This window comes from Macrotis lagotis, chromosome 1, assembly GCF_037893015.1.
Source record: "Macrotis lagotis isolate mMagLag1 chromosome 1, bilby.v1.9.chrom.fasta, whole genome shotgun sequence".
NCBI lineage: Eukaryota > Metazoa > Chordata > Mammalia > Peramelemorphia > Peramelidae > Macrotis > Macrotis lagotis.
The window spans coordinates 160,863,047-160,889,460 of record NC_133658.1 but is presented as its reverse complement, the minus strand read 5'-3'; the positions used below and the strand labels follow the sequence as shown (position 1 = coordinate 160,889,460).

The 26,414-nt window shown below is 38.1% G+C and overlaps 1 protein-coding gene across 2 annotated transcripts in view; it reads right to left on the bottom strand.

Annotated features, from left to right (window-relative positions):
• Nucleotides 1–25,077, bottom strand: part of TTL (tubulin tyrosine ligase) — a 43,486-nt gene extending 18,409 nt beyond the window's left edge. The window contains exons 1-4 of one of the 2 annotated variants that reach the window (XR_012473322.1): nucleotides 24,766–25,077; nucleotides 12,814–12,892; nucleotides 7,794–8,035; nucleotides 2,415–2,550 (exon numbers count right to left, since the gene is read on the bottom strand). Coding sequence is in view for 1 of the 2 variants with exons in the window: in XM_074209287.1 (XP_074065388.1) it covers nucleotides 2,415–2,550; nucleotides 7,794–8,035; nucleotides 12,814–12,892; nucleotides 24,766–24,922 (614 nt within the window). In the remaining variant the exon portion in view is untranslated. The remainder of the gene's footprint in view (nucleotides 1–2,414; nucleotides 2,551–7,793; nucleotides 8,036–12,813; nucleotides 12,893–24,765) is intronic. The other variant, XM_074209287.1, reaches the window with a different exon arrangement.
• Nucleotides 25,078–26,414: the final 1,337 nt, after the last annotated feature.

The window sequence follows — 26,414 nt, the reverse complement described above, 5'->3', positions numbered from 1 at the left end:
CTCTATTATCTATATATTATCTATATCTATATCTACTCTATTATCTATATATTATCTATATAATATATATCTATATTATCTATATCTATAATCTACTCTATTATCTATATATATCTATATATCCAAGATTTGGATAATTTAAATCCTAGTTGATAAATAATAATCAATTTAGAACATAAATCCTCCAGGGAAAACTAAAATACCTTCTGGGAGGTAAGATGAAAGCTATCATTGAATATACACTGATAGTATCCTTGGATGACCTCAGGATTGCTTTGATCAGGAAAGAGCATCTGCCTCTCCTCTTCTCTTCTGTTAATCCTTTCACCTAGCTACCTTAAGACCAAGATAAATGAGGTTCTGGTCAATAAAACAAATACTAAAGATAATCTCATACCCACAAAACTCTTAAACAGTTGATGGAAAACAGACATTCATATATGGTGTTACACATATCTGGGACAGGGAATATCCTCCCTGGATTTTCCATCTCATTTATTGACTTTGTATAAATCTTGATGGTGTCTCAACTTGTTTTCAAAATTATAATAAATTCCCTAATTTTACTAGGTAAAATCATCTGTAATAAAACAAAGAGTTTTGGTTCTTTTGGAAAAACAAAAATTCTGATTTTAATAGAAAGAATTTTTTTAAGAACTGATTTATTTCATTGCTATAGGGAATTCTTGGTGAGAAAACTCCACTGAAGCACATCAGCAATTTATGTGACACATAGTCTCAGAGATCTGCTTAATTCTCAAGAGCAGGAATTATCTTTTGCCTTTCTTCATGTCTTCAGCACCTGGCAAAGTGCCTGGCACATGTAGTTTTGAGTCATATTTGACTCTTTGTGACCTTATTTGGGGTTCTTTTTTTCCCCCAGAGTGATTAAAATGGTTTTTATTAAGATATCTTAACAAAATGGCACACCTTTCCCATGGTGGGAGAGAAGGGTGGGGAAATCCCAACATACAAGCTCTTTTATGCATTTTGAAAAACTTTGTTCCTGCCCCATTCATGCCAACCATAGGCTGGGGTCACAAATCTAATTGATACATTGGTTTCTATATATTTCCCCACCCTGCTCATTATATTAATGAGCAAGAACAGATATATCTCTTTGAGCATGTGCAAAGGAGAAGGTCAAGACTAGGTTGCTCTTGACCAGTTAAGGACTAGTTTCTTCTAATCTAGTTTGTCATCTTTGGAATGGGATTTAGGAGAACTCTCCCAGTTTTGTGATTGGGGCCATTCGCCCTTTTTAATGAATTTCAAAGGGCCCCCCCCTCCACACCCTGTGAAGACCAACAAAGCCCTTCATTCCTTACAACTCCTCCCTCTTCTTTTAAATGACTACTTGGTCTTCACACTTCACCAGCAATATCTTCCTCAAATTAATTCGAAATCCTCATCTTTGATAGCACTACTGACTTTTTCTCTCAATATTTTTACCTCTTCATTATTAGAGCCATACACCAGTCCTAATTTGCTGATAGAATTTTGTACAAGTTATTAACTGGCTCATACACAGGAAACACACACACACACACACACACACACACACACACACACACACACACATAAAATAGTAAGATACCCAGTAACTGTTTCCACTATGAACCAGTAAACCCATGCATCCAAAGAGGTACTAAAGGAGCTTGTCTAGGTTTGGACTAGTACATGTGCCAACTTTCTGATATCCCTGGTTATCTCCTTTACCACCTTCCCATTGTCATCTATCTTTAGACAACAATTTGATAAGTTCAGTTTGCCACAGACTCCTTCTTCAGCCAAAAGGTAGTCTAATACCAATCTATGTTGAATAATCGCCTCTTTTGTTATCAAGGCTTGATCAGTCAGTAAGTCCAAGTCCAAGGCTGTGTGACTGGTAATTTTTCCACTACAGCTTGGAGTCTTATTAGTCTATTCAGGATATAAACTGGGGTTCCATAGCCCCAACTCTATTTGGGGTTCTCTTGACGGAGATACTGGAGAGGTTTGCCATTTCTTTCTCTAGCTCATTTGACAGATAAGGAAACTGAAGCAATTGATTTAGATGATTTACCTGGGTCACACAACTAGTACATGTCTGAGGCTAGATTTGAACTTTGGAAGAAGTTCCTGATTCCAAGTCCAGTGCCTTATCCACCTTATCTACCTACCTGTTCCTGGTACATATTGGACACCTCAGTCAGTATAAGTTAGAGGCAGAACTTGAACATAGGCCTCCTTTAATTCAAATCCATCATTCTTTCCACTAGTAATATTTCCTTATTTGCATAAAATCTACTTCTTTTAATCTGTTAATTATAATGTAAAAGGATTTAACCAACATGCCCTGGACCATCCTTATCATTTTCATATTTCTTTTTTTAAGTATTAAAAAACCCCAGAAACATCAATTAAAAAATTACCTAATATCAAATTTGCGATGACCTGGCTCTAAAAGCATAGGCTTTTCAAGGTATTTCTGAATCACATGCACTTGTCCTTGGTTATCTATAAAATCCAGAAGTTCTGTAGCCTCTGAAGAAATAAGAATGCCTTCACCTAACGGGAAAAAAAATCAAGTCATTTAAATTCACAGAATGGGGAGAGAAAGCCACATAAAACCAAATGGAAGTTATGTATTCTAAAACATCAACTAGTAACCCCCAAACTCTTTCCTTCCCTTTTTTTTCAATCTTTTTTTTTTTTTTGGTTTTTGCAGGGCAATGGGGTTAAGTGACTTGCCCAAAATCACAAAGCTAGGTAATAAGTGTCTAATGCTAGATTTGAACTCAGGTCCTCCTGACTCCAGGGCCAGTGCTCTATCCACTGTACCACCTAGCTGCTGCCTCCCCCCCTTTTTCCATCTGAGAGAGTTTGAACATGCACAGATTTCTTTAGGGCAGAAAAGATCATGAAGGTTCTCTTGTCTACCATATGCTTTTCTTATCATGTATCTAATACAACAGCATGATTATACTGGCAAATTTCTTTTGGAAATGAGATTTCATTACTGTTTCATCATGAATATGTGTACTAAATAAATATCACTCCTGCTTTAAACAAAAACAACAGATTAAAATAAATAAGATCATTTTAACATCATAGCTCCAGTTTTTAATTTTTTTAGATGACATTTCAGTAATTAACAAGAGGACTCCACAATGACTAACATCCTATATGTTCCTTAATTCTAAGTATGCATCAAGGTCCTGTTTTCCTTGGTGAGTTCCTGGGTTAATTCATCCATGCTCATAATTTCTAACATGTACATAATGATGATACAAAAATATACATCTCCTGCCCTCAGTTCTCAAATGAATTAAGTCCCATGCAAGTTGTTTCATTTTTTGGGGGCGGGTTTTGCAAGTCAATGGGGTTAAGTGGCTTGCCCAAGGCCACATGGCTAGGTAATTATTAAGTGTCTGAGGGCGGATTTGAACCCAGGTACTCCTGACTCCAGGGCCAGTGCTTTATCCACTGCGCCACCTAGCTGCCCCAAGTTGTTTCATTTCTTTGAAGAAAGTGGTTTATAAATCTTAAAGCATTATTTAAAAATGAATTATTATTTTATATATGGTCTCCTCAAAACTTAATTGCTTTCCTTTTTCTTGACAAAGATCTATCACTAGAATATTCTCATGCTGATCAGTTAGGTAGTGCAGTAGATAGAATACCAGGCATGAGGTAAGACTTGAGTTCAATCCCTCCTCAGATACTTACCATTTGCGTGATCCCAGGCAAGTCATTTAACCTCAATTTTTCCTCAGTTTTCTCATCTGTAAAATATGCACAATAGCACCCTACCTCCTAGGGACACTGTGAGAACCAAATGAGATAATAATTTTAAAGCATTTACCAAAGTGTTATATAAATATTAGATGTTTTTATTATAGCTATAAGAATTACTTTTTAGATAGCAAATGCACACTGATTTCAATTAGAAGAGCACAAAATTTTCTCAATTCTCAAAGCAAAAATTTTTCTCATCTGGCTTTGGGTTTTCTATCCTATTATTAATATTTTACATTCTTTCAGTACTTTAGATAATCCATATTGCTCATTACCTCTCATTAGAACTCTATGAAGTAGCAAGGTAAAGAATCAATTCCATTTATAGTTGAGGAAATTGAAAGATAGAGATTCTAAGTGGAGTAATTTGGAGAAAAGCATAGGGAGAATTTCTATTAGATTTACAAATGACACAAAGCTGGGAAACTTTTAATGGTGGATACATTTCTAAACCTTTCTGTGGGGAGATAGGTCTTCTAATTCTATTTCAGTGCTTTTCCCACTATACCAACATTGGCTCATAGAATACATCTTGGAGGAATCTGAGAGAACATTTCATTTAATCCCTCATTTGAGAGTTGAGAAAATAGACCTAAAAACCCTAGACTCAAGTCTTACTCCACGATTTGGAACAGTTCATGTCAAAATCATTTTGGGATTTTCATGGACTCCAAAACTCAATTTGAATCAACAATGTGACATAGGAGCTACAAAATTTAATGTGATCTAAGGTTGAATCAAGAGGCATAGAGTATCCAGAATGAGAGCTGTGTCTGTTTCCTTGTACTTAGCTCTGAGCAGGGGACATCTGGAGTGAAGTGATAAACCAGGAGTGGCACAATTTGGGAAACTCTCTAATAATGACAGCAGATCCAAAGAAGGGCAGTTAGGACCATGAGGGGAGTAGGGACTAGGCTCTAAGAGGATAAGCTGAAGGAATTGGAGATGTTCACTTGGAGAAAAAATTTAGGGTGCAAAGATGAACCATCTTTGGAGTGTCTGAAGTGTTTTAATATGGAATAGAAAATTAGGCATGTTTTGCTGGGATCTAAGAGGGCAGCAGTGGGCAAAATGGAGTCATGTGACCTCTCTGAGTTTCAAATTTCTTTATCTATAAAATATGGTGGAAAGGCCAAGGTTAAATGTAGGCTTGAAATAAGGAAAAACTTAAAAAAATTTTAGAGCTATTCAAAATTGAAATGAATTACCTCAGGAAGGGGAGAACATCTTCAGTGCTGGACGCTGGATGACATTTGTCACCAATTCTTATTTGGGTACAGTTTAAAACAGATATCTCCTGAGGTTTCTCACAATTTTTATGCTAATGTAATATGCTGCTAATGTTGTTGTCGTTGAGTCATTTCAATTGTGTCCAACTTTTTGTTATCCCATTTGGGTTTTCTTGACAAAAATACTGAAATGGTTTGCCATTTCCTTCTCCAGTTCATTTTACAGATAAGGAAACTGAGGAAAAAGGTTAAGAGAGTTGCCCAGGCTCACACAGTTAGTGTCTGAGGCCAGAATTGAATTTGGGAAGAGGATTCCAGACCCTAGATGTCCACTTCACCACCTCAGTTGCCCACTCTGCTAATTAGATCTGTCCAGAAAGAGAACAGCATCCCTTAGGAAGTGGTGGGTTCCTATTAACTGAAGGTATTAAAGTAAAGGCTAGATGACCACTTTTAGGAAATGTCATAGAGAAGATTACTGTTCAGGCATAAATTTGACAAGATAATCTGAGATTGCTTCCAAATCTCAGATTCTATAATTCTGGATTGGATTTGAAGTGAGACCACCTGACTTAAAACATCAACTCTGTTATTTACTACTTCTAGGACTTTGGTAGGACACTGAACCTCTTTAGATCTCAGTTTTCTCATCTGATAGGCTAAATGACCTGTAATGACCTTTCAGTTGAAAATCTTTGATGTTACAACTTGCTCCACTTACAAAGAATCCTAGATTATAAAAATCCTAGAATTTTAGTGCAACATTCTCATCTTATATATGAAATGAGGCTCAGGGATTGACTTGACCAAGATCACAGAAGTAATAAGTTGTAGAGCTAAGATTCAAAGCTAGGACTTCTGGATCCAAATCTAGAATCACAGAAATGTTAGAGCTGAATGAGACTTTTACCAAATTGATTTCAGTCATCTCATTTAACAGATGAGGAAACTCAGATCCAAAAAGATGGATATATAGACAACCTGGAGAGATTCAGATTGGATTGTAGTACATTTAGGTGGGTTCAGAACTGATTGGTAAATACTTAATGGAATAGTATATTGTACCCTGGTTAATATTTTAAATATTTCCTTAGGAAGATGATTAGGCATACTTGTCAAATTTTCAGATAATGTGAAGAGGAGAGATTCAGCTAACTAATAACCTCAGTAATAGAATTAGGATACGAAGTGATCTTGTCCTAAGGTTCCAGAAATTGGATGAAGCTAACACGTTGAAATGTAATGGTGACAATTATAAATTCTAACAAATTCTAAAAATCAACTCTACAGCTTATAGTTCTGAGAATCAGAAAACAGTACATGTCAAAAAAGACCTGGGGATTTTAGTGGACTGAAAACTCACTAGAAGTTGATAGTGTGATGTGGGAGCCACAACTTACTATGATATTATGCTTCATTAATAGCAGAGTTAGGACAGTTATTAGCTCCACTATGTTTCATTCCTGTCAGATCATATTTGGAATGGTATGTCCAGTTCTGGGCATTCTTGGAAAGGGTATCTATAAGGTAGAAAATGTCTAGAAGAATGTAATCAGAATGGTAAGGGGAGTTGAAGCCATAGAATACAAGGAAGAGTTGAAAGAAAGGGCATTTTTAGCTTAGAGAAATAGAGGGGGATACAATGAGAATAGTGACCTTTAAGGAAATGAAAGAGTCATGGATGAAGAGTCGACTTCTCAACAATTTTAGTTGTACATTACCACTATGGTAATGTGTTTTGCATAATTGAACATTACTTACTATCTCAGAAAAGGGGGAGGGAAAAAAAAGGAGAGAGAAAATTTGGAACTTAAAAATTTTTTCAAATGAATGTTAAAAATTATCTTTATATATAATTGGGGGAAATAAAATATTAAAAAATATTCTAGTTGTATAAGAGGCTATTTGAGAGTGAATATAGTAGAAGGGGAAAAATAAAAATCACTGTCCAGAGGACTCAATGACCACTACTGGAGGCATAATCTGAGTAGGGGTTAGACTGAATGATCTCTGAAGTCCCTTTGAAATCATCAGTTCTACAAATCTACAAAGCAATCTATTGCAAATCATAGTTTTTGAGGGACAGAGACAGATATAGAAAAACCTAAGCTTCCTGATTTCCAGGATCACACATGCTATATGATAGACATGGCTGAGATTAATCACATAAAACATTTTTTGTAATAACAGCATGGATAACATTTGCTACAGTCTTTGAGCTGTTCTGACATGATAATGCTCAAGTTTAAAAAGCAGTTTTCTGAGAGTACACAAACATAAGTCCCTTCTTCTATCAGTAAGTGTAAGAAATGCAAAATTATGAAGGGGAACTATCCTGGTCATAAATAACCCAAAAGGTAAGCTAGCTATTCAGTTTCTCTCCTTTCAACATTATTGTGGCAGTGCTACAGTAGAGATTTGACAAGCATGTAACAGCCTTACAAAAGGCTACTTTTTTGTACCAATTTCTAAAGAAAAACTAGAATTGAAAAGATGGTCATGATGCTCAATGTGATGTTATTCATTTGCAGAGAAAGGACTCAGCACTTTGATCTCATGGACAGGAAACTTGATATGCCATCAGGAACTTTGTAGGATCTATTCCTGTTGATCTAAAACTCTCACTATTTCATAATTGGCCTTGAAGAAAGATTGAATCTTACCACTCAGGCTAAGATGACTCAGGACATCATATTTCAGTTATCATTGAAACAGCAAAGCATCATAAATAAAAGGAAGAAAGAAAATTATTCTTTTGAGTATAGCCATGGCCATAAGACTAACCTTTGGCACCTGCTGAGGATTTAGCTATCCATACATTGCCTTCTCCACCCTCTTTCCTCCTATTAAAGGAGGCAAGGAAGACTTCCCTTTCATCTGTCCTTGAATTGTTTATCAAATGGCGGATTCCATTCTGCGAGGGTGATGCTGGGGCCACAGGAGTCTTGAGATTAGTCGGATAAATCACATAGGATTCTGGAAACCATGTGCACGATTCTGTCAATTCAGGACTTGTCTTGATTAACCTAATGGATAACAACAGATGGTCAGTTGCCCTCTTTTATTTAATTCCAAAGAATATCTTCTGGGGCATGGGGGTGGGAAGTAGGAGAAAACCCCTTGGTTCAATAAGTCCAATATGTCACTCTGATTACTCTTTAGTAAGGTCTGGTTTACTCAACCTAGGGGACAAGCAGTCACAGGAGGAATAGAGTAGTCAAAGACTGGACTCTTCTGGCTTAGTTCTTGTCCTTGGGCCTTTTCATGAAGGAAACAGGATATACCCTGAGGCATGAGTTCATTTGCCAAATGGAATGTTAAAAGCATACCCCAGCTCATTCTGACATGCCACTTCATCCAAAATAACTTTAATAGTATCCACAAAGAAGTAGAGATATTTTCTGTTCTTCAGTGTACAACTTCTCAAATCAACATTTTTTGCCTAAGAATACATTTCATGAAAAACTGAGCCAGACCTACATTGGCAAGGTAAAAAGTTGACAAAGTTAATTGGATAATACAATCTAAAAAAAAATAAGCACTTTTGTCTCAATTATCTGTATAATTTATTGGGGGAGAGAGGAAGAGTGGTAGAAGGGACCTGAGTTATTCAAACAATTTGCTTAATTCTCCAGTTCTCTTTGATAATGTAGAGCTATCCTCAGTTTCTAAAGAAAAAAAGATAATAACTAATTGGAGAGGACCCCAATAATTATAGTAAGATGCCTAACTATTGCAACAGCTTCCTCATTAGTCTCCCAGCCTCAAGCCTTTACCCCTCTGTAATATATCCTCCATAATTGTTAAAATCGCACTTCTAAAGTATAGGTTTGATTGTGGCACTCCCTTAAAAAAAAAAAGCTCTAGTGTTTCTCTGTTGTCTTTAAAATAAACTACAAACTCCTCTATTTGGTATTTAAAGCTCTTTGTGATCTGATCCCCCTTCTACCCCTCCAAGCTGATGACACACTGCTCCCCTTCACACACTTGATACATTCAATTCAAACTGGTCTCATATGAAACTCCATTGATCACTTCCACATTCTTGCACAATTTGTCTCCACCATGCCTAGAAAGCATTACGTTACTCATTTTTACTTTGTACTATCTTTAACTTCCTTTAAACTCAGTTCAAGTATCACTAACTGATAGAACCCCTTTCTTATTCCTTAAGTGTTCCCTCCAAAAAAATCTTATTTCCTATTTACTTCTGTATGTGGATATAGGCAGCTAGTTAGCAAAATGGATAGTTAGACTTGAAAATTAGGAAGTCCAAAGTTCAAATTCTGTCTCAAACACTAGCTAGGTGAGCCTGGACAAGTCCCTTACCCTCTCTATGCCTCAGTGTCTCCATCTATAAAAAGAGGCTGTTAATTGCACCAGCTTCAGAGTGTTGTTATGAGAATTAAATAAGGAAAGTGTTATATAAAGGTTTCTAAAGGTGTTGTTAATTAGTCAATTCAATTGGGTCAGACTCTTCATGACCCCACTTTGGGGTTTTCTTGGCAAAAAAGTTTAAGTGACTTGCCCAGGGTCACACAGCTATAGTAAGTATCAGAGACTGGATTTGAACTCATGAAAATGAAGCTTCCCGACTCCAGGTTCAGTGCTCTATCACACCATCTGGCTATTGTTTTCATTAATAGATTCTAAGCTCCACAGAAGGAAGGATTACCTCATTTTTGGTCTTTGTATACCTAGAATCTAGAGCAGTGACTGGAATATTGTGGATGCTGAAGAATTTCTTGTTGATTGATTATGTGTTCAGACATCAAATCAACAATATTTGTTGGCTCCTTACTATACTCAAGTTACCAAGTCAGGCTAGGATTCAAGTAGAAATGACATAACTCAGTGAACACTGAAAAACAAACTGAAGACTCAGAGCTAATCTTAGAAATCAAAGGAAAAAAACACTTATCAAACCTATTGATTCTCAGTCATATTTGCATTCCCTGCTACAATTCACTTCTCTAGGCCTTACATCTGAAAGTTAAGTGAACAACACTTCTTTCTGTAGTTGGGGGATTGATTTTTGTCCTTTATAACTGAAGAAGACCATGACAGCAAGTGAATAATAAGACATGAACATTATGTTGATTAAAATAAAGAGAATGTTGTACAAAGACAAGCTTCTCACTGCCTCTTTCAGAACTATCTATACCCAATGACCTGCTAATAGGAAAAAGGACTACTGGTATTGCTCTGGATACAGTGGGAGGACTTGTTCATTTACATGTGTTCCCTTTCATTTAACTGAGGCACCTCAGTGCTTCAGTAATGTCGGGGAAAGTGACAATGTGATATTTTTGGTGACAAATTTGCAATGGATGTTGTGATCAGGGGACACTGCTACCTCAGACCAGCTAATGAAATTACAGAATGTAAGGGACAGTTAATGCAGACAACAAGCTGTATATGAAGTTTGCTGCCCTCTTACAAGGTGGGAAGAATGGTTTCAATCAAGCTTGGTGGAATTAGAGGGAAGTTAAGCCACTGGCTGGTTGGCAGCTCAGTCATAGCTCAGGTGGTCTTTTGGAAAGCTGGACAGTTCTCAAGACAAAGAAGAGAGGAGTTTGTAGGCATTGACAGTCAAGAAGAGAGCCAGTTAAGGAGGAAGAACCAGTTCTAAAGGGAATCTCCTTGCCTCCTGAAGAGAGTAGAATTTCTCACCACTACCTCAACAAAATATATTGCCCCCCCCCCATTCCCATTTATTGGCCATGGCATCTACTAGGGGAGGGAAAAAGTTTTGTAGCTAATTTTCTCAAGATATCACCTTAGTAAATATGCCTTTACTTTGAGCTAACTGTGTTCTCTAGTTTGTACATTTATTTTTTTTTTTATTCCTGTTCAACTCTTCATGATCCCATCTGGGATTTTCTTGGCAAAGATACTGGAATGGTTTGCAATTTCCTTCTCTGGCTCATTTTGCAAAGAAGCAGACAGAGGCAAAAAGAGTCAAGTGACTTGCCCAGGGCCACAGAGTTAGTAAATGTATGAGGTCATATTTGAACTCAGGCAGATGAGTCTTCTTGACTCCAAGTCTGGTACTCCATCTACTTGACTATCTAGCTATCCTATCCTCTAGGCATTAAAGTAAATGAATCAGTGGGTGTTCTTGAGCTACAGTTTTAGAGGAGTGTAGTCCCATAGAGTATCCCATGGGTAGATGTTCCTCCAGGGGATTCAAAATTCAAGTGCAAATTAGTGTTGGATGTCTCCCAGAAGGATGCTACATTTCAATCTTGAACTTAGTTATTAGTTATATACATATATAAATGTCCATATACAAATGGGCAAGTAAGTCAGAGCCAAATGACGATCACACTTTTAACTTTTACTAAAAACAATGAAGTTAATTTTATTAAAGTCAGGTTAAAAAAAGTTTAAGCCATTTTTTCTTTTTTTCTTGGAATTTTGAAAGATTATTCTACTATCTTACTTTATTAGTATTTTAAAACCTGGTTATAGCTAATAATAATAGTTATTTAGGGCATTTAGGACAGCTAGATGGCACAGTGGATAAAGCACTGGTCTTGGAGGCAGGAGGATCTGGGTCCAAATCCCACCTCAGACATTTAATAATTACCTAGTTGTGTGACCTTGGGCAAGTCACTTTACTGTTAGAGAATTTTGAAGGACTTAGGATAAAGAAAGCTATCCATTCAAAGGCAGAGCTGGTGGTGTCTGAATACAAATTGAAGCATACTTTTTTTTTCCACTTAATTTGTCTTGAGGTTTCTCTTTTTTTGGGGGGGGCTTATGTTTACTTTAAGAACATGATTATTATGGTAATGTTTTTCATGACTACAAATTTGAACACTTATCAAGTAACTTGCTTTCTGAATAAGGGGAAATGGGGTAGGTGGAAGGTAGAGAATTTGAAACCAAAGATTTTGGAAATGAATGCTGAAATTTCTTTTTGTATGTAACCAGAGGAAAAAATAAAATAAAGAAACAGAGAGAAGCAGAAAGAGGGAGAAAGAGAGAGAAAGAGAGAGAGAGAGGCAGATAGACAGAAATGCAGAGAGAAACAAAGATTTAGGGACAGAGATAGGCACAGAGAGACAAAGAGACAGAGACAGAGAGATGGTTAGACATGCTTTTAAAAAGATGGCTGAATGAGAGTGGATGAGAGTAGAGAGAATGAAGTAAAGCAGAAAGACTAGTTTGAGTAGAGTTCTCTTGGATCACTGTATTTCTGAGAAAAGGTAGGTCATTCACAGCTGATCATCCTGTAATATTGCTATTACTTTGTATATAGTACGTTTACCAAGAAAACCTCAAAAGGGGTCAGGAAGAGTCAAACACAATTGAAAAACAAAGTGCTTACTAGGCTTCAGGCACTGTGCTAAGTGGTTTATAAGTTTTATCTCAGTTGATCTTCAGAACAATCCTTTAAAGTAGGTGCTATTATTATTCCCATGTTTCAGATGAGGAAACTAAGACAAGCAGATGTCCACAATCATACCACTAGTATTATACAGCTACATTTGAACTCATGTCTTCTTGACACCAGGCCTAGTATTCCATCCGCAGAACCACCTAGCTGTTAAAATAAGAGTTCTAGTGTGTTGCCAAATAAGCATAAAGTAAACTTTTTTTCCTATTTCTTTAAAAAAAATTTTCAATATAAAAAAGCATGCTTAAAAAATTATACAGGGGCAGCTAGGTGGCGCAGTGGATAGAGCCCTGGAGTCAGGAATACCCGAGTTCAAATCTGGCCTCAGGCAAGCCACTTAACCCCATTTGCCTTGCAAAAAATCTAAAAAAAATTATACAAAGTTTAATGTACACTTACTTAACTAAAGAAGCTTTTCGGCAAAGTTTGTCGGCCCCTCTGTAATAATTCACCAGCTGTATAAGACCAGGTTCATGGCCTACAAAGGAAAACAAGCAGTTAAGACATTAACTTTAAGGGTGGAGGAAAAAGAGGTGGGCAACAGAACACCAAGAAAAACAACGGTATCATCATCATCCAACAATATTACACAGAATAAGGTGACTATGATACTACAACCATTTTATAATCAGCTCATTATTATTCACTAAATATTCATTATGTATCAGGTACTAAGCTAAGGTAGAGACAGTCCCTGCCTTCAGCCTATACTCTAAAGGTGGAGGAGGCAACATGTATATACCTAGGAATTTGTAAGAGATCTATAGAATAGATTAAACTAATCTGAACAGGGAAGAAAGATATTAGCAGCTTCAACAACAATCTCTTGACTTCAGATTCAGTCCTCTTTTCACAGTATACACAATCATATTTAGTTTTCAACTCCCAAGTATTACATTAAATAATATTTATGAGGCCTATTTATATCCTAATGAAAGCATGTTATTAAAGTGAGCTAGAGCAAAAAGTCATAAGGATTTACCCTGACTATTCCTATGCTTAAAAGCCCTACTCATAGATTTGAGGTTTTACTGGGCTGACCCCCAAATTTCACATTCAACAAATTATCTTTCTTTTATTGTTTCATCTAAAACAATTATATAAGGGAAAGAGAGTATATGAGATAAGAAAGAAAAAGGGAAAAGATTATATGGTGGATAGGAATCAGAATCAAGACTCACAGAAAAGGAGAATTTCAGAGCTAGAAAGGACATCATTGGCTCTCTAGTTCATTTCTCATACCTGAAAAAGTATCCCTGTGACTAAATACTTGAAAAGTAATTATGGATAAAGGTTCTAAGTACTTGAGAAGCCTTCCCTTTGATTATCTGTCCAAAGTTTATCATTGTCTTTCCTAAAATGTGCTGCCCATTACTGAACATGATAGTACAGATGTGACTTAAGGCAAAGAACAACATAGTACCTCCTTATTCTTGGAAAATTTCTCTTCTCTTAATGCAGTCTACATTGCATTAGCTATCTTGGCTATCCTACCAACCTTTTTAAAAGTTTTTGTCTAAACATTTAATTGATTTCCTTAATCTCTTCCCTTCCAGGAAGGTAGATACTTTGTACATGTTTTTCTAGTGGAGCAATTTCCTATTATTTTATCCATTTTCTGGTTTTTACAAATTTCTGAAAGTCAAACGTATCCATTTCTATGGCATCATTTAGGTCATTAAATTCCTGCCCCCCTCCCCAGCATCCAAATATCAAAATTTCTGCCTTTACTATACAATTTAAAAAAACCTGGGAAAAGTTAGAAAATTTTCTGCAACTAGCAGAATTATCCAGTGAGAAAATTAAGACAGGAAAGTACACTGTAGGCTGTCTTCTTCCACAAGGAAAAAAAAGAGGTTTTCTTGTAGTACATTAGGGCCTAAAGGAAGGCATAGTGCTTATTGCAGAGACAGATATCTAGAAGATATTTAATAATGTGTATAGAAAGTGTGACTAGATAAGACAATATCTTTGTTATGTCTTTTGTTTCTTTAAGGTTTTTGCAAGGTAAATGGGGTTAAGTGGTTTGCCCAAGGCCACACAGCTAGGTAATTATTAAGTATCTGAAGCTGGATTTGAACCTAGGTACTCCTGACTCCAGGGCCCGTGCTCTATGCACTGTACCACCTAGCTGCCCCTAAGACAATATCTTTGAAAACATTTAGAAACTAGAGAGGGTTATGTGGTATTAGAAAAATGATGACTGGCATTATCAATAGCAACTATGACATAGCATAAACATGCATATATAGTCAGCATACTCATACATACATACATATATAGATATAAATCTGATTGATAAAGTGAGAGATTGACTGATGGCAATGGTAGAAAGGAGCCCTGATGTTGGATCAGAGTACCTGGGATTGAATCCTGGCTCTGATGGATACTAACTGTGCGACCTTGCCAAGTCACTTTCACTTCTGTGGAACTCAGTTTCCTCCTCTGTAAAAGGAGGGAATGGGGCAGCTAGGTGGCACAATGGATAAGGGGTAGCAGCCCTGGAGTCAGGAGAACCTGAGTTCAAATCCGGCCTCAGATACTTAATAATTATCTAGCTGTATGACCTTGGGCAAATTGCTTAACCTCATTGCCTTGCAAAAAAAGAAAAGGAGGGAATGAGACTAGATCTATAAGAAAAATTCTTAACCCTTTGGTTGTCACTAAATCTTTTGGTATCCTGATGAAGCCTATGGATTCCCTTATCAGAAAAAAATGCTTTTAAATGTATAAAAGGCTTATAAAATTATAAAATTAATTCTACTGAAATACAGTTTTGAAAATATAAAGTAAACTAGCTCATAGGCTTCTGGAATCAAATGACAAAAACAGAATTTGGAGTTAAGGAACTTGAAACATCATCCAAATCTGCATTTCATAGAGGAGAAAAATGACTTCCCTCCCACCAAAGGTGAAATGACTTACCTAAGATCACATAGGTGGTAATGGAAACAGCATTTAATCAAAGTGCTTAGATTTTAAATTCAGAACTCTTTCTACTCTACTAGGCCCCAAAGCACTTAACCAAAATGTCATTCAAGTAGAAATGCCAGGTTGTTTCCTATAGATTATCATCTTCATGGTCTGTAAAAGAAGACTGATCTAACTAGATGTATGAAACTTGAAGCTATTAAGAATAAGGGGACAATAAGGCGAAGTGGAACAGATATTATAAGGTTGGGTGTAGCTTCTCCAGTTCAAACCAAAAGCAAAATTAAGCATAAGCAATCAAGTATGTATTAAGCATCCACTGGGTTCCAAGTATGGTGCTAGGAGTTAGGTATACAAAATCGAAAGTAAAGTAGTCCCTGATATCAAAGCAATTAAAACCTAGTGCAGGGAGATGTATATATGCACACATACCCATATATGCGTATGTGTATATGCATAATATATACAAAATTATTTTTGGAGAAGGGCATAAACAGCTGAATTCAAAAATCTAGAAAAGTTTCATGTAGGAAATAGTGCTTGAACTGAGCTTAGAAGGAACTAGAATTTCTAGGAGGAGAGAATGAAATCCAGGCCTGTTTCAGGTATGGAATTGGAAGATAGCATACTGTATGAGGCCACTTTGGATGATATGTAGAATGTTTGAAGGGTAGTAACATGCAACACATTGGAGAGGTAGGGTCAGACCAGGTTATAAAGGGCTAAGATTGTCAAACTGGAAAAAGCCTGCATTTTATCTTAGAAGCATGAGAGCACCACTGGAATCTACTGAGTGAAAGAATGACATAATCAGAAATACTTTTAGGAGAATCAGTCAGGTAAGTCAGAAGAGGATGGACTGCAATATGGGGACAGTTGAAGCAGGGAGATCAAAATGGCTGCTAGAGTAACAGACTAGTTGAGAGAAAATAAGAGCCTGAATTAGAATAGTAGTTGAGTGAATTGAGATAAGCTAATATATATAATATTTGTTGTTGACATTGAAAAAACAAGATAGGGCAACAGACTGGATATGTGAAATGAGAGTGAGGCATCAAGGATGATACTGATATTACAGCAAAGAAAAAAAGGAATATAATATACTGTGTGGGATGCTAAATGTTTATTTATTCTCCTGGATTTTTGTTCTACAAGATAGTCCAAGAACTAGTTGCCCATTATATTTGCCAAAAATATTACAGAAAAGAAAAAAGAAATATAAAATAGTCTATGGGAAGCTAAATGTTTATTTAACTCCTGGATTTTTACTCTGCAAGGTAGACCAAGAACTAGGTGTCCATTGTATTTGCCAAAAAATATTACAAAAAAGAAAAAAAAGGAATATAAAATACTCTATGGGATGTTAAATATTTATACTCCTGGATTTTTTACTCTGCAAGGTAGATCAAGAACTAGTACCTATTATATTCGCCAAAAAGAACAGGGAAAAGATATGGAAGTAATGAGCAGAGAAGGTGAAATGTTTCAAGGCAAATCCCTAAATGATGAAAAGAACCATTAGTTTATTAAGGGATTTTGAAGTCCAAAGGTGACACTAATTCTTATAGATCATGCTGACAATTAAAATACATTATCTAGAAACAAAGTGATATCTATTATCTCTTTCTTGTGTAAAATGGATAGTTTTTGTATTTGCATTCCTAGCACTTAGCACAGTGTCTGGCTTAAAGTAAGTATTTAATAAGTGTTTGTTGATTGACTGAAAACATGAGTATCATGTGGACATTTGCATGATGGAAGGATTACAGAGTACTACTTCATTCAAATTTTAGAAGTAGATGAGACTTTAGGGGTCATCTATTCCAATCCTCTCATTTCATGAATAAGAAAACTGAGGTATCAACAGGAAGTAACTTGTAAATCACAAAGTGAGTTAATAGCAGAGTCAAGACTACACTCCTAGATCAATGCTCTTTTCACTACAATGACAATAATAATGTTTGGCCTTCATTCTCAAAGAAGATCATGGCATTAGGGAGGTGATGCTATGAAAGACACACGAACTGGATTTGAGTATGTTGGGGGAGGGGGTGCTGTACTAAGTCACCAGCCTTACTTTCTCCTCCAGAGTCAACTGGGTCCCGTGACCAGATATGTATTGGGATAACTAGAGACTGCCCTGGATGTGAGGCAGTCAGGGTTAAGTGACTTGTCCAAGGTCACATATAAGTTCCAAATGTTTGAGGCTAGATTTGAACAAGGGTCCTCCCTACTCCAAGGCCAGTATACTTTACACCACACCACCTTGCTGCTCCACATTGACAATTAACAAGAAAGGAATTGGTTTTTAGAACACTAAGTACATTTACAGTTACTTATGACACTGAATGATATGGAAACAAGATGAATTAATCAGTCTGTCACCAAGCTGCCATACACTCGTGTATTTGCAGCCGAAAATACTAATCTCCAGGCCAAATTTACATTACAGATCTGTTTTCTTCACACTTCTCTTTGTCTTACCTCCAAAAATCCTGCTAGCCAAAACAATTGGGAGATAGAAAATTAATGGGACCTTTTAACCGTGACTGGCTTCCAGGCTCCTGGCTGGCTGTAGTCTGCTTTAAGCCCAGGAATTCTGCAGTTTGTCCCCTAGCTGGCCACAGGGATCTGATACATTGGACACCTGTCAGATGAACAGTCGGATTGTTTCCCACGAGCCAAGGGAGCAATGTGATTTGCAAGGCAGAGCACATGGCGAAGCAACACAAGGCTGTTAATTGCTAAATTGCACACGCACTATGTTAAGCAGCAAGAGTTATTAACCAATATGTTCTACCACCAATGGGCTTCTTGCTTGTCCTCAGTCCAGGACTAGACCATAGGAATAATTGTTTTGTTCTGGTCACTAGCACAGCTCATGTTTAAGCCCTTGGGAGACGGCTTTTCAAAAAGTGATGGCTTATTCCTTCTCCTCCTCTCTGTAAATTCCCATTTGCTGCAGTGTTGGGGAAGATTCCAAATCCAAGCTGCTTACTCTATATTGGACCTTGGACAGGGTACATCACCACTAAGGCCAGGATTCTCTTTTCCAAAATGAGAGGGTTGGATTAGATGACCTTTTCTGTCTTTTCTAGTTCTAAATCTAACCTCCTATGACTGAAGACTGCCAGTATCAATTCTAGCCCCAATCAGAATAAATTTCAAGGTCAGAAGGATTCGAAGATTATCTCAAAGGACATTAACTTAAATTATTCTTTGATTTTCCTAACAAATAACAAACAGATTGTCTAATGGTTACTTCTCTTTCAGTGACTTTCAAGGCAGCTGTTTGTTCAGTGGATATAGCACCAGACTTGGAATCAGAAAGACTTCAAATACAACCTCAGACACTTCCTGGCTGTGTGATTCTGGGTAAATTACTTCTGTTTGCCTCTTTCCTCCAAAGTGTAGCCTGAACTAGATTAAAATGTGATTGGGAACGTTTAGAAAATAAATAAAACAAAACATAATGTATATTTGTGGCTTTCTAAATCAATATAAGACCTTCAAGTTTCCCTTTCTAATTCAGTTTAATACCACTGTTTTAAAGGATAGAAAGAATTTGCCAGAATCCAAACAAGACTTTTATTTTCCTCTTCTCACTTCTCTAATTTCCAATGAGAAATTGGCAGTTGTCACTGCCTTCTTTTTGTGTAAATGAAATTTAAAAGAAAAGAAAAATAAATGTAAGAGAACTCCCATATTATTTAAGATTGAATTTCTTTTACTACTGAGACAAAGCAAAACAGAAACCAATTTGGTCATTCAAGGAAAGCTGACACAGTGTTAGGATTTAAATGAGCATTCTTATAAAAACTAACTTATCTTTGGTCTAGTAGTTAGAATGATAAACTTGGAATTCAGAAGATCTAGCTTTGAAACCTTCTTTTTACCCTAACTATGATCTTGAAAAGTCACTCAGAACCTTGGTTTCTACATCTGTAAAAGGAAGATAATGGCAGCACCCGCTTTAGATTGCTGTCATGAGGATCAAATGAGGATGTCTGTAAAGTGCTTTGGAAACCTAAAAGCACCCTGTAAATATGAAATATTCTAATTTAAGATAATATCTTTTAAAAACCTCCTTAGAAAAGGGAAAAAAAATCATGCTAATAGGATTATTGGATCATAGCCTTAGAGATGGAAAGGAAATGAGAGCTCATCTAATTTAACCTCCTCAGTTTGCAAATGAAGAAACAAGAGTTCAAAGAGTTAAATGTCTCACTGGAAGATATTTGCTCTCTGAATTTCTAATGTCTATGGATTATTCTTTTTCATTAACCACTTTCTCATTATTATTTTTTCTTTATTTCTCTCTGATTTTTGTATAAGCTCACCTGAACTAAGTCTTACTTGTTCCTTTGGGAGAACTTCAGAATGTATTGTTCATAGTATCAGTGATTATCTGATTTCAACATTTTCTGTTGCTTCTTTTCTTATACTTTCCTTTTATTGTTCTACACCATGCTGTTCTCAGTCCCTTAGTTTCTTTCTTTTCTTTTCTTTTTTCTTTTTTTGCAAGGCAGTGGGGTTAAGAGACTTGCTCAAGATCACACAGCTAGGTATTATTAAGTGTCTGAAGCCACATGTGAACTCAGGACCTCCTGACTCCAGGGCCAGGACTCTATCCACTGCACCACCTAGCTACATCAATTTCTTAATTAAGAAAGAACTAGGAGACTCTTCTAGAGAAAAGATGTTTAGAAAGGGGGACATAATACCTTTCTTCAAGTATCTGAAAGGCTGTCATATGAAAGAGGCAGTAAGGTGGGACACTGGATGGAATGGCAGTCCTGGAGTCAGGAAGATTACTCTTCATAAGTTCAAATCTGGCCTCAGATATTTACTCTGTTTGACCTTGGGCAAATCACTCAACCCTGCTTACTTCTGTTTCCTCATCTATAAAACGAATTGGAAGACTTAACAAACCACTCCAATATCTTTGCCAGGAAAACCGGACATGACTGAAATGCCTCAATACATATATATATATACATATGAAAGAGGAATCAGAACCAAGAGTAATAGATAGATTTTAAAAAGAGGAAAATTTAGCCTTGATATATGGAAAAATTTCTTAACCATCTACTTCCCAAAGCAGAATAAGCTGTTTTAGGAAGTAGATTCTTCCCCCCACTGGAAATCTTCAAGCAAAAGCTAGATGACCACCTATCTAGTCCACTCCAACATTGGAGAGGGGACTCTTTTTCAGATATGGGCTGAGCTAGATAGCTGCTGAGGCCCCTTCCAACCCAGAACTTCTTGAATTCTATGAAATAAATTATTGAATTCAGTTTCAATAATTGAAACATCAATTATTTCAAAATAACATGCACTTGGGTAACACATCCTACTGGACCATTATTCATATATTCTTTTTGAGTTCTGTGTTTTCATATATTTTAATTTTCCCTCTCAGGGTAATAAATCTTTGAGGAAAATAATCTTTTTTTCCTTCAAAAATCACAATCATGCTTTCTTCCCCGACAATAATAGCAATTGCGAAAATGTGTAATCTATGTTCAAGATTTACAGTGCTTTGTAATTAATTTCACTTGATTCTTATAACCTTCTAAGGAGGTAGAGCTACAGTTAGCATCCCCATAAGAATCAGAAATGTTGTCCCTAAGGTCACACAGCTAGTATACCCCCCCAGCAGACACTAAGTTCCTGGAGGGCAGGAACTATTTTTCTCTGTTTTTGTACTCTTATCACCTAGCAAGGTACCTGCTGCACATAACATGTTTAATAAATGTTTGAGTGTAATAAATAGCATTGCCAGGGACCCATCCTGGGTCCTCTAGCTCCAACTCTGTTGCTGTCTACTAGTCCATACTGCCTTCTACACAGTGTTATGGACCCAATGGAGATCACTGAAAAGTGAAGTCAGACTCAATTCCAGTCACTACTCTAATTCAATGTAAAACTTTTTCCTGTTTCCCACCAACCTATTATCCAACTGCATCCTGTTTATCTTCAGCAGACATGAAGTCATCCAGGCCCCACTAGGGATGCTGAAAGAAACTCTAACTTAGAAGAGCTACTTTTCATTTCATTTTACTCCAAGTAGAGGCTTTTCATCTGTGTTTAAAGGACCTGAATTAAAAACTACATGTTAGTTACCCCAACTTCAGAACCACTTCCTCCAGGTCATTCAAAACTGTCCTGATGACCTCTCAATCTCTAAAAGGAAAAGCAACTTTCTTTATGGCTATATTAGTGTTAACTGTGTAGTTGCCTAAAATGGCCCCTTAAAGGATTTAGATAGTTGTAGGCAATTATAAAATCATACAATAAGAAATACTTGGGACCTTAGAAATCATGTAGTCCAGCATCTTCATTTTACAGATGAACACTTGAGGCCCAGACTTCCCCAAAGTTATATTAGTAGTTGTTGGCAGAGCATAGATTTAAAGCAAGATCCTCTGACTTAAACCTAATGCTCTCTCCACTACAGTATGTTTCCATGGCCTTCTTTCTACTCCTACTGTTAACATCCTGGGATAGGCCTTCATTTCTACTATGTGAATTACTTCAATAGCCTCCTAACAGATCTTCCTGCCTCCATCCTTCTCTCCTCCCCCAGTCCATCTGTCATACATCTTTTCCTGGACTTAATATTCCTTCAGAAGACAGGAAGTTTTAGCATCACAAGACTTGAGTACAAGGAGACTAAATGAAGGATCTATGATTTCATCAGCAGAAGGAGTAACCTTAGGTACACAGAGATTAAGTGATTTGCCCAGGATCACATAGTTAGTAATTTTCAAAGGCAGGATTTTAATCTGCTTTTCATTGATTCCAAGTCCAGGACTATAGTTATGCTGCCTCTTCAATATCACTATAAGCAAAACAAAAATCTGGAAGCCCTACAACTATCAGTAAGAGTATTTTAAGTTTGAAAACTGTCTGAGAAGATCTAAGAAAAAAATCTAAATTGTCAAATGAACTTTCAGTGGCTTTATGTCAGACATTGGGACTGGTATACTGGAAAATGTCTTGGTTTAAATTAATTAAAAATTTCCTGTCTAATCACTTAATATGGTCAATGGAAATGACATTAAAGAAGAGTCATTAACCTCTGCTTTTGCTGCTGTACCCTAACAACTAGGGGCATTTTCATCTACTTGCAGCTGAAACCTTCATATGTTTTGTCCTCCAATTAAAATGTGAGTTCCTTGAGAATAGAGATCATCTTACTTTTTATTTGTATCCTTAGCACTTAGCACAAGGTTTTGCACATAATAAAGGTCTAATAAATGCAACATTCACTCACATAAAATTGTTCTGGGTAAATTTTTGACATGAACTTCCTGGATAATGGAAATTGAATCAGATGTTTTGCCCCATCTTTTCCATCTCCTGCCAAAGGTTTCTAAGGCTTAAGGAGTTGATAAAAGGATTTTTCTTATGCTTTAGGCTTGGCAGTTGCTATTACCTAAGTCAGGTTTCTAAAATGAAAATATGTCTATGCAGCTCTGTGGTTTTTTTTTAACTGTTCAAGAGAAAACATAGAACAGTTCTAAGCAAAGAATGTGGATGTGGTTCTATAAAACAGAATGAGATTACTTGCCTCCTACCTCATTTCACAAGAATACTGGTAATAAAGAACCAACAAAGGCTAAGTAAGAAAGAATAACATCCTTCCCACTCAGCCTATGTAAACTCCTTTAAATGACATGTGTCTTAGATCTGTCACTTCCATCAGGTTGTAAACACATGATCATTCTACTTTTCCAAATTCTGTTAGTTGTCACCTAGGACAATGAAAATTCTCTCCAAGAGTAAAATGTTGACCATCAAGAAGTTAACTAAGTGATCTTGAGCCATTCAAAAGCAAACTTGCTTCCATTTGTCTGTCAGAGAGAATGTGACAATTAGCCAAATCAGAGGAAGAAGTTTGGCAGTAAGAGTGATAACTCAATTCTTTGGAACTAGGTGTGTGTGTGTGTGTGTGTGTGTGTGTGTGTGTGTGTGTGTGTGTGCGCGCGCTCGTGTTATTTATATACAAAATACATACACTTTTATATTCAGAATACAAAAGTGAATGTCTTTTTCTCAGTTCTTTTTCACATAGATCTTCAAATTCTAAAAAATTCTAAGATTCCCTGGTATTAATTTTTTAAAGTGACTCCATTTTTTTCCTTCCGAAGAATAATACAACTTAATTCTTTATAGAGAACCCATAACATTTAAACTTAAGATACATTAAAAGAACTGAACAGTGCTATAATCACAAGCTAAAGATGAATGGAATGTTTAAAAATTATATTGACTGCATATAATCTATGCCTAAATCTTCAGAAAAGATCAATAGATGAATTTCACTTACTCAGGCAAAGGACTCAGAAGGAAAAATGAACATATGTTATACAAGTTATATGACTACTTTGTTCAGAAGAGAAGGAAAAGATTAAGCATAAGCTTATGGCAATCATTTTGCGTCTTGTGGCATTTTGGGGTCAGATCTATCCTAGATCTTAACTTCAAAAAAGATATGCTTTTATTAAATGATTTAATAAATAGATTTAAAAACAGAAAGACATTAAATCTGATACCTTACTCAACTGCATATTCTTTCTACTAGAATGGTTCATTTGTGTCATTTTTTGAGTTCAGTTGTTACTTTCATATCTCCTAACAATTAAACTAACTTCCACTGATGGCTTTTTCAGTCTTAAAGAGGTAATCCTAAATAGACTACTTCCCTAAGAATTCAAGAAAAGGGGGATCACTCAGCAGAATATTTCAAAGACCTGAAGGTGACTAAAATAACAGGTCCAAGTTTGTCAGTGCTGCAGAATGACTGCCCAGTTTTCCTCCCAACCATGAATGACTATTATAACTGATTTTTTTTCCCTTTTAAACCCAAGAAAAACTTTCTCTTTTTGAGAAATGAAGCCTAGAGACCTAATTTATTACCTTGGATACTGGGTAAAGCCCCTGTTCAGGGTTTCTAACTGGTAAATACCAGACCTGAGTCCCTCCCTCGTTGCAGCAGGCAACACCCAATGCAAAGCTGCTGCTCTTCGGGACCCTACACCGCCAATACTTCCCCTTCTCCCAGGGCCGCTCACTCAAGTCCTTTTCTGTCCCACTATGCAGGATCTCCCAAAATGTAAATTTCTGAGTCGGCCCATTGTTCAGGACACACTGCAAGGCAAGAATGTGTGTGTGTGTGTGGGGGGGGGGGGATCAGCAGCCCCAGTATGGTTTGGGTGAAGGGATGAAGAATTAAAGCTCTCAGGTTTAAAGCCTCTCACACCTTAAGAGACTGTTTCACCTTCGTGGAGGGGTTCTAAGAAACGCGATCTGTGAGAAAAGGTATATCGTCTTGATCACCCCAGGATGGTAGGAGAGCAGGCATTAAAAAGGCAGTAGTGGGGAGGTGGGCAGGGGGAGTGGGAAGGCGCTCACCCAGTCTCCCAAAGGGCAGTCTGTTCCTCTCTCCTAGCATCAGGTTAAACCTGGGGTTGTCTTTCTTCAGTCGTTTCCATTGTCCGGTGGACAGGAGCAGCTTGGAGACTTCGGCATAGACGCTACTGTTCTCGTCGCGCACCACGAAGGTGTACATGATGCTGGGGAGGGCGGCCCCGGGTCTCGGCGGCGGCGGCAGCTGCAGGAACCAGCCTGGCCCCGGAGGGCGACGGCGAAGGATGCGACTCGCAAGCTAATGAAGGGGCCGCCTTCCCGGCTGGGCACAGCGGCCACGGTCGGACTGGGTCGGCCCTTCCCGGGGCAGTCCCCAACCCCAGGCTGGGCTACCCCCCAGCGGCCGCCTTCCTCCTCTTCCTCTGGGCAACGTGGGGAGTCTCCCCGGCGGCGGCAGCGTGCTCAGAGCCCGACCTCCTGGGCACCCCCTCCCCACCCTAGAGCGGCGGCACCGCCTGCCTGGTGGGGACCCCCAGCGCCCGCAGCCTCCGGAGCCCCGAGTTCTGCCCGGCAGCCTTGCCTTCCATGGGCTCCTGGGGCATCAGTCGCCCCCGGCCAGCCTCCGGCTCCCGCAGAGCCGGGCTCCTGGACGTCGGAGGCGGCAGCCGCCTCCCCGGGTCCTGCCCAGCCCCAGCCCCGTCCCTGCCCCAGCCCCAGCCCCGGCTATCGCCCCGGCCTGGGCAGCCGCCCCTCCTCTTTCATCTCGCTCCTCCTCCTTCCCCTGTGAGTCTGCGCTGAGCTCACGGGTCAAAGAGGAGGGGCTTTGCGCTGGGCTCCTCTCCCCCACTGTCCCTAGCCCTCCTCCCCTTAGGACTCGGCTTCCCCCCGCGGACTCCCCGGTGATCTCGTTCCTCATGGCTGGGGGGAGATTCCCAAGGGGTTTGGGCTGGGCCCGCCTTGCGGGGTTTCAGGAGTGGCAGCTGGAGAATTCAAAAGGCAGGCTCTGGAATATGAGCAGGGAGAGTCCTCCATGGAGGAGAATGGCTGGGTGGAGCGGGGGGAAATTGGTGAGGAGGGCTGGGGGGTGGGCCAGGACCGCCGAGTCTCTGTTTTAGTTGTCACCTCCTTTGTTTAAATGGAGAAAGAAAGAGTTGCGAGCCCTCCTTGCACCTCTGCTGAAGTACATTACCCACATTTATTCCCACACCCAGGCAGAAAGCAAGCAAACAAAAAACTAACCCAGCGCTGTTGGATTTGAGGGGAAGAAAGAGTCTGCTACTTTATGATAACTAGGAGACATCCTGGCCCGCTAAAATGTGACATTGGGAGGAGTTTCCTTAAACCTGTTTTTATACTGCATAGAATGAGTTAGAAGGGAAGGGACAGAGGAGGGAGGGAGGATAAAGCTAGAAAAATATCCACCACGTGGGTGAGGAGTGGGTACAGTCTGGAATGTTAATGATGATTATAAGTTAGTCATGTGTTTGGCTTAGTGTTGGACATTCCAGAATTTGGATTTCGTGCTTTACTTTTAATATAGTGCTTTAGGGTTTGCAAAGAACTTCCCTTAATAACATCCCTCTGTAGTAGGTAATGCTAGCAGTCTTATCCCCATGTGACATGGCTCTAGTCATCAGCTAGTTAATAGCAGACGTGGGATTAAGATTTCCATATACCATTTACACTATATCTTT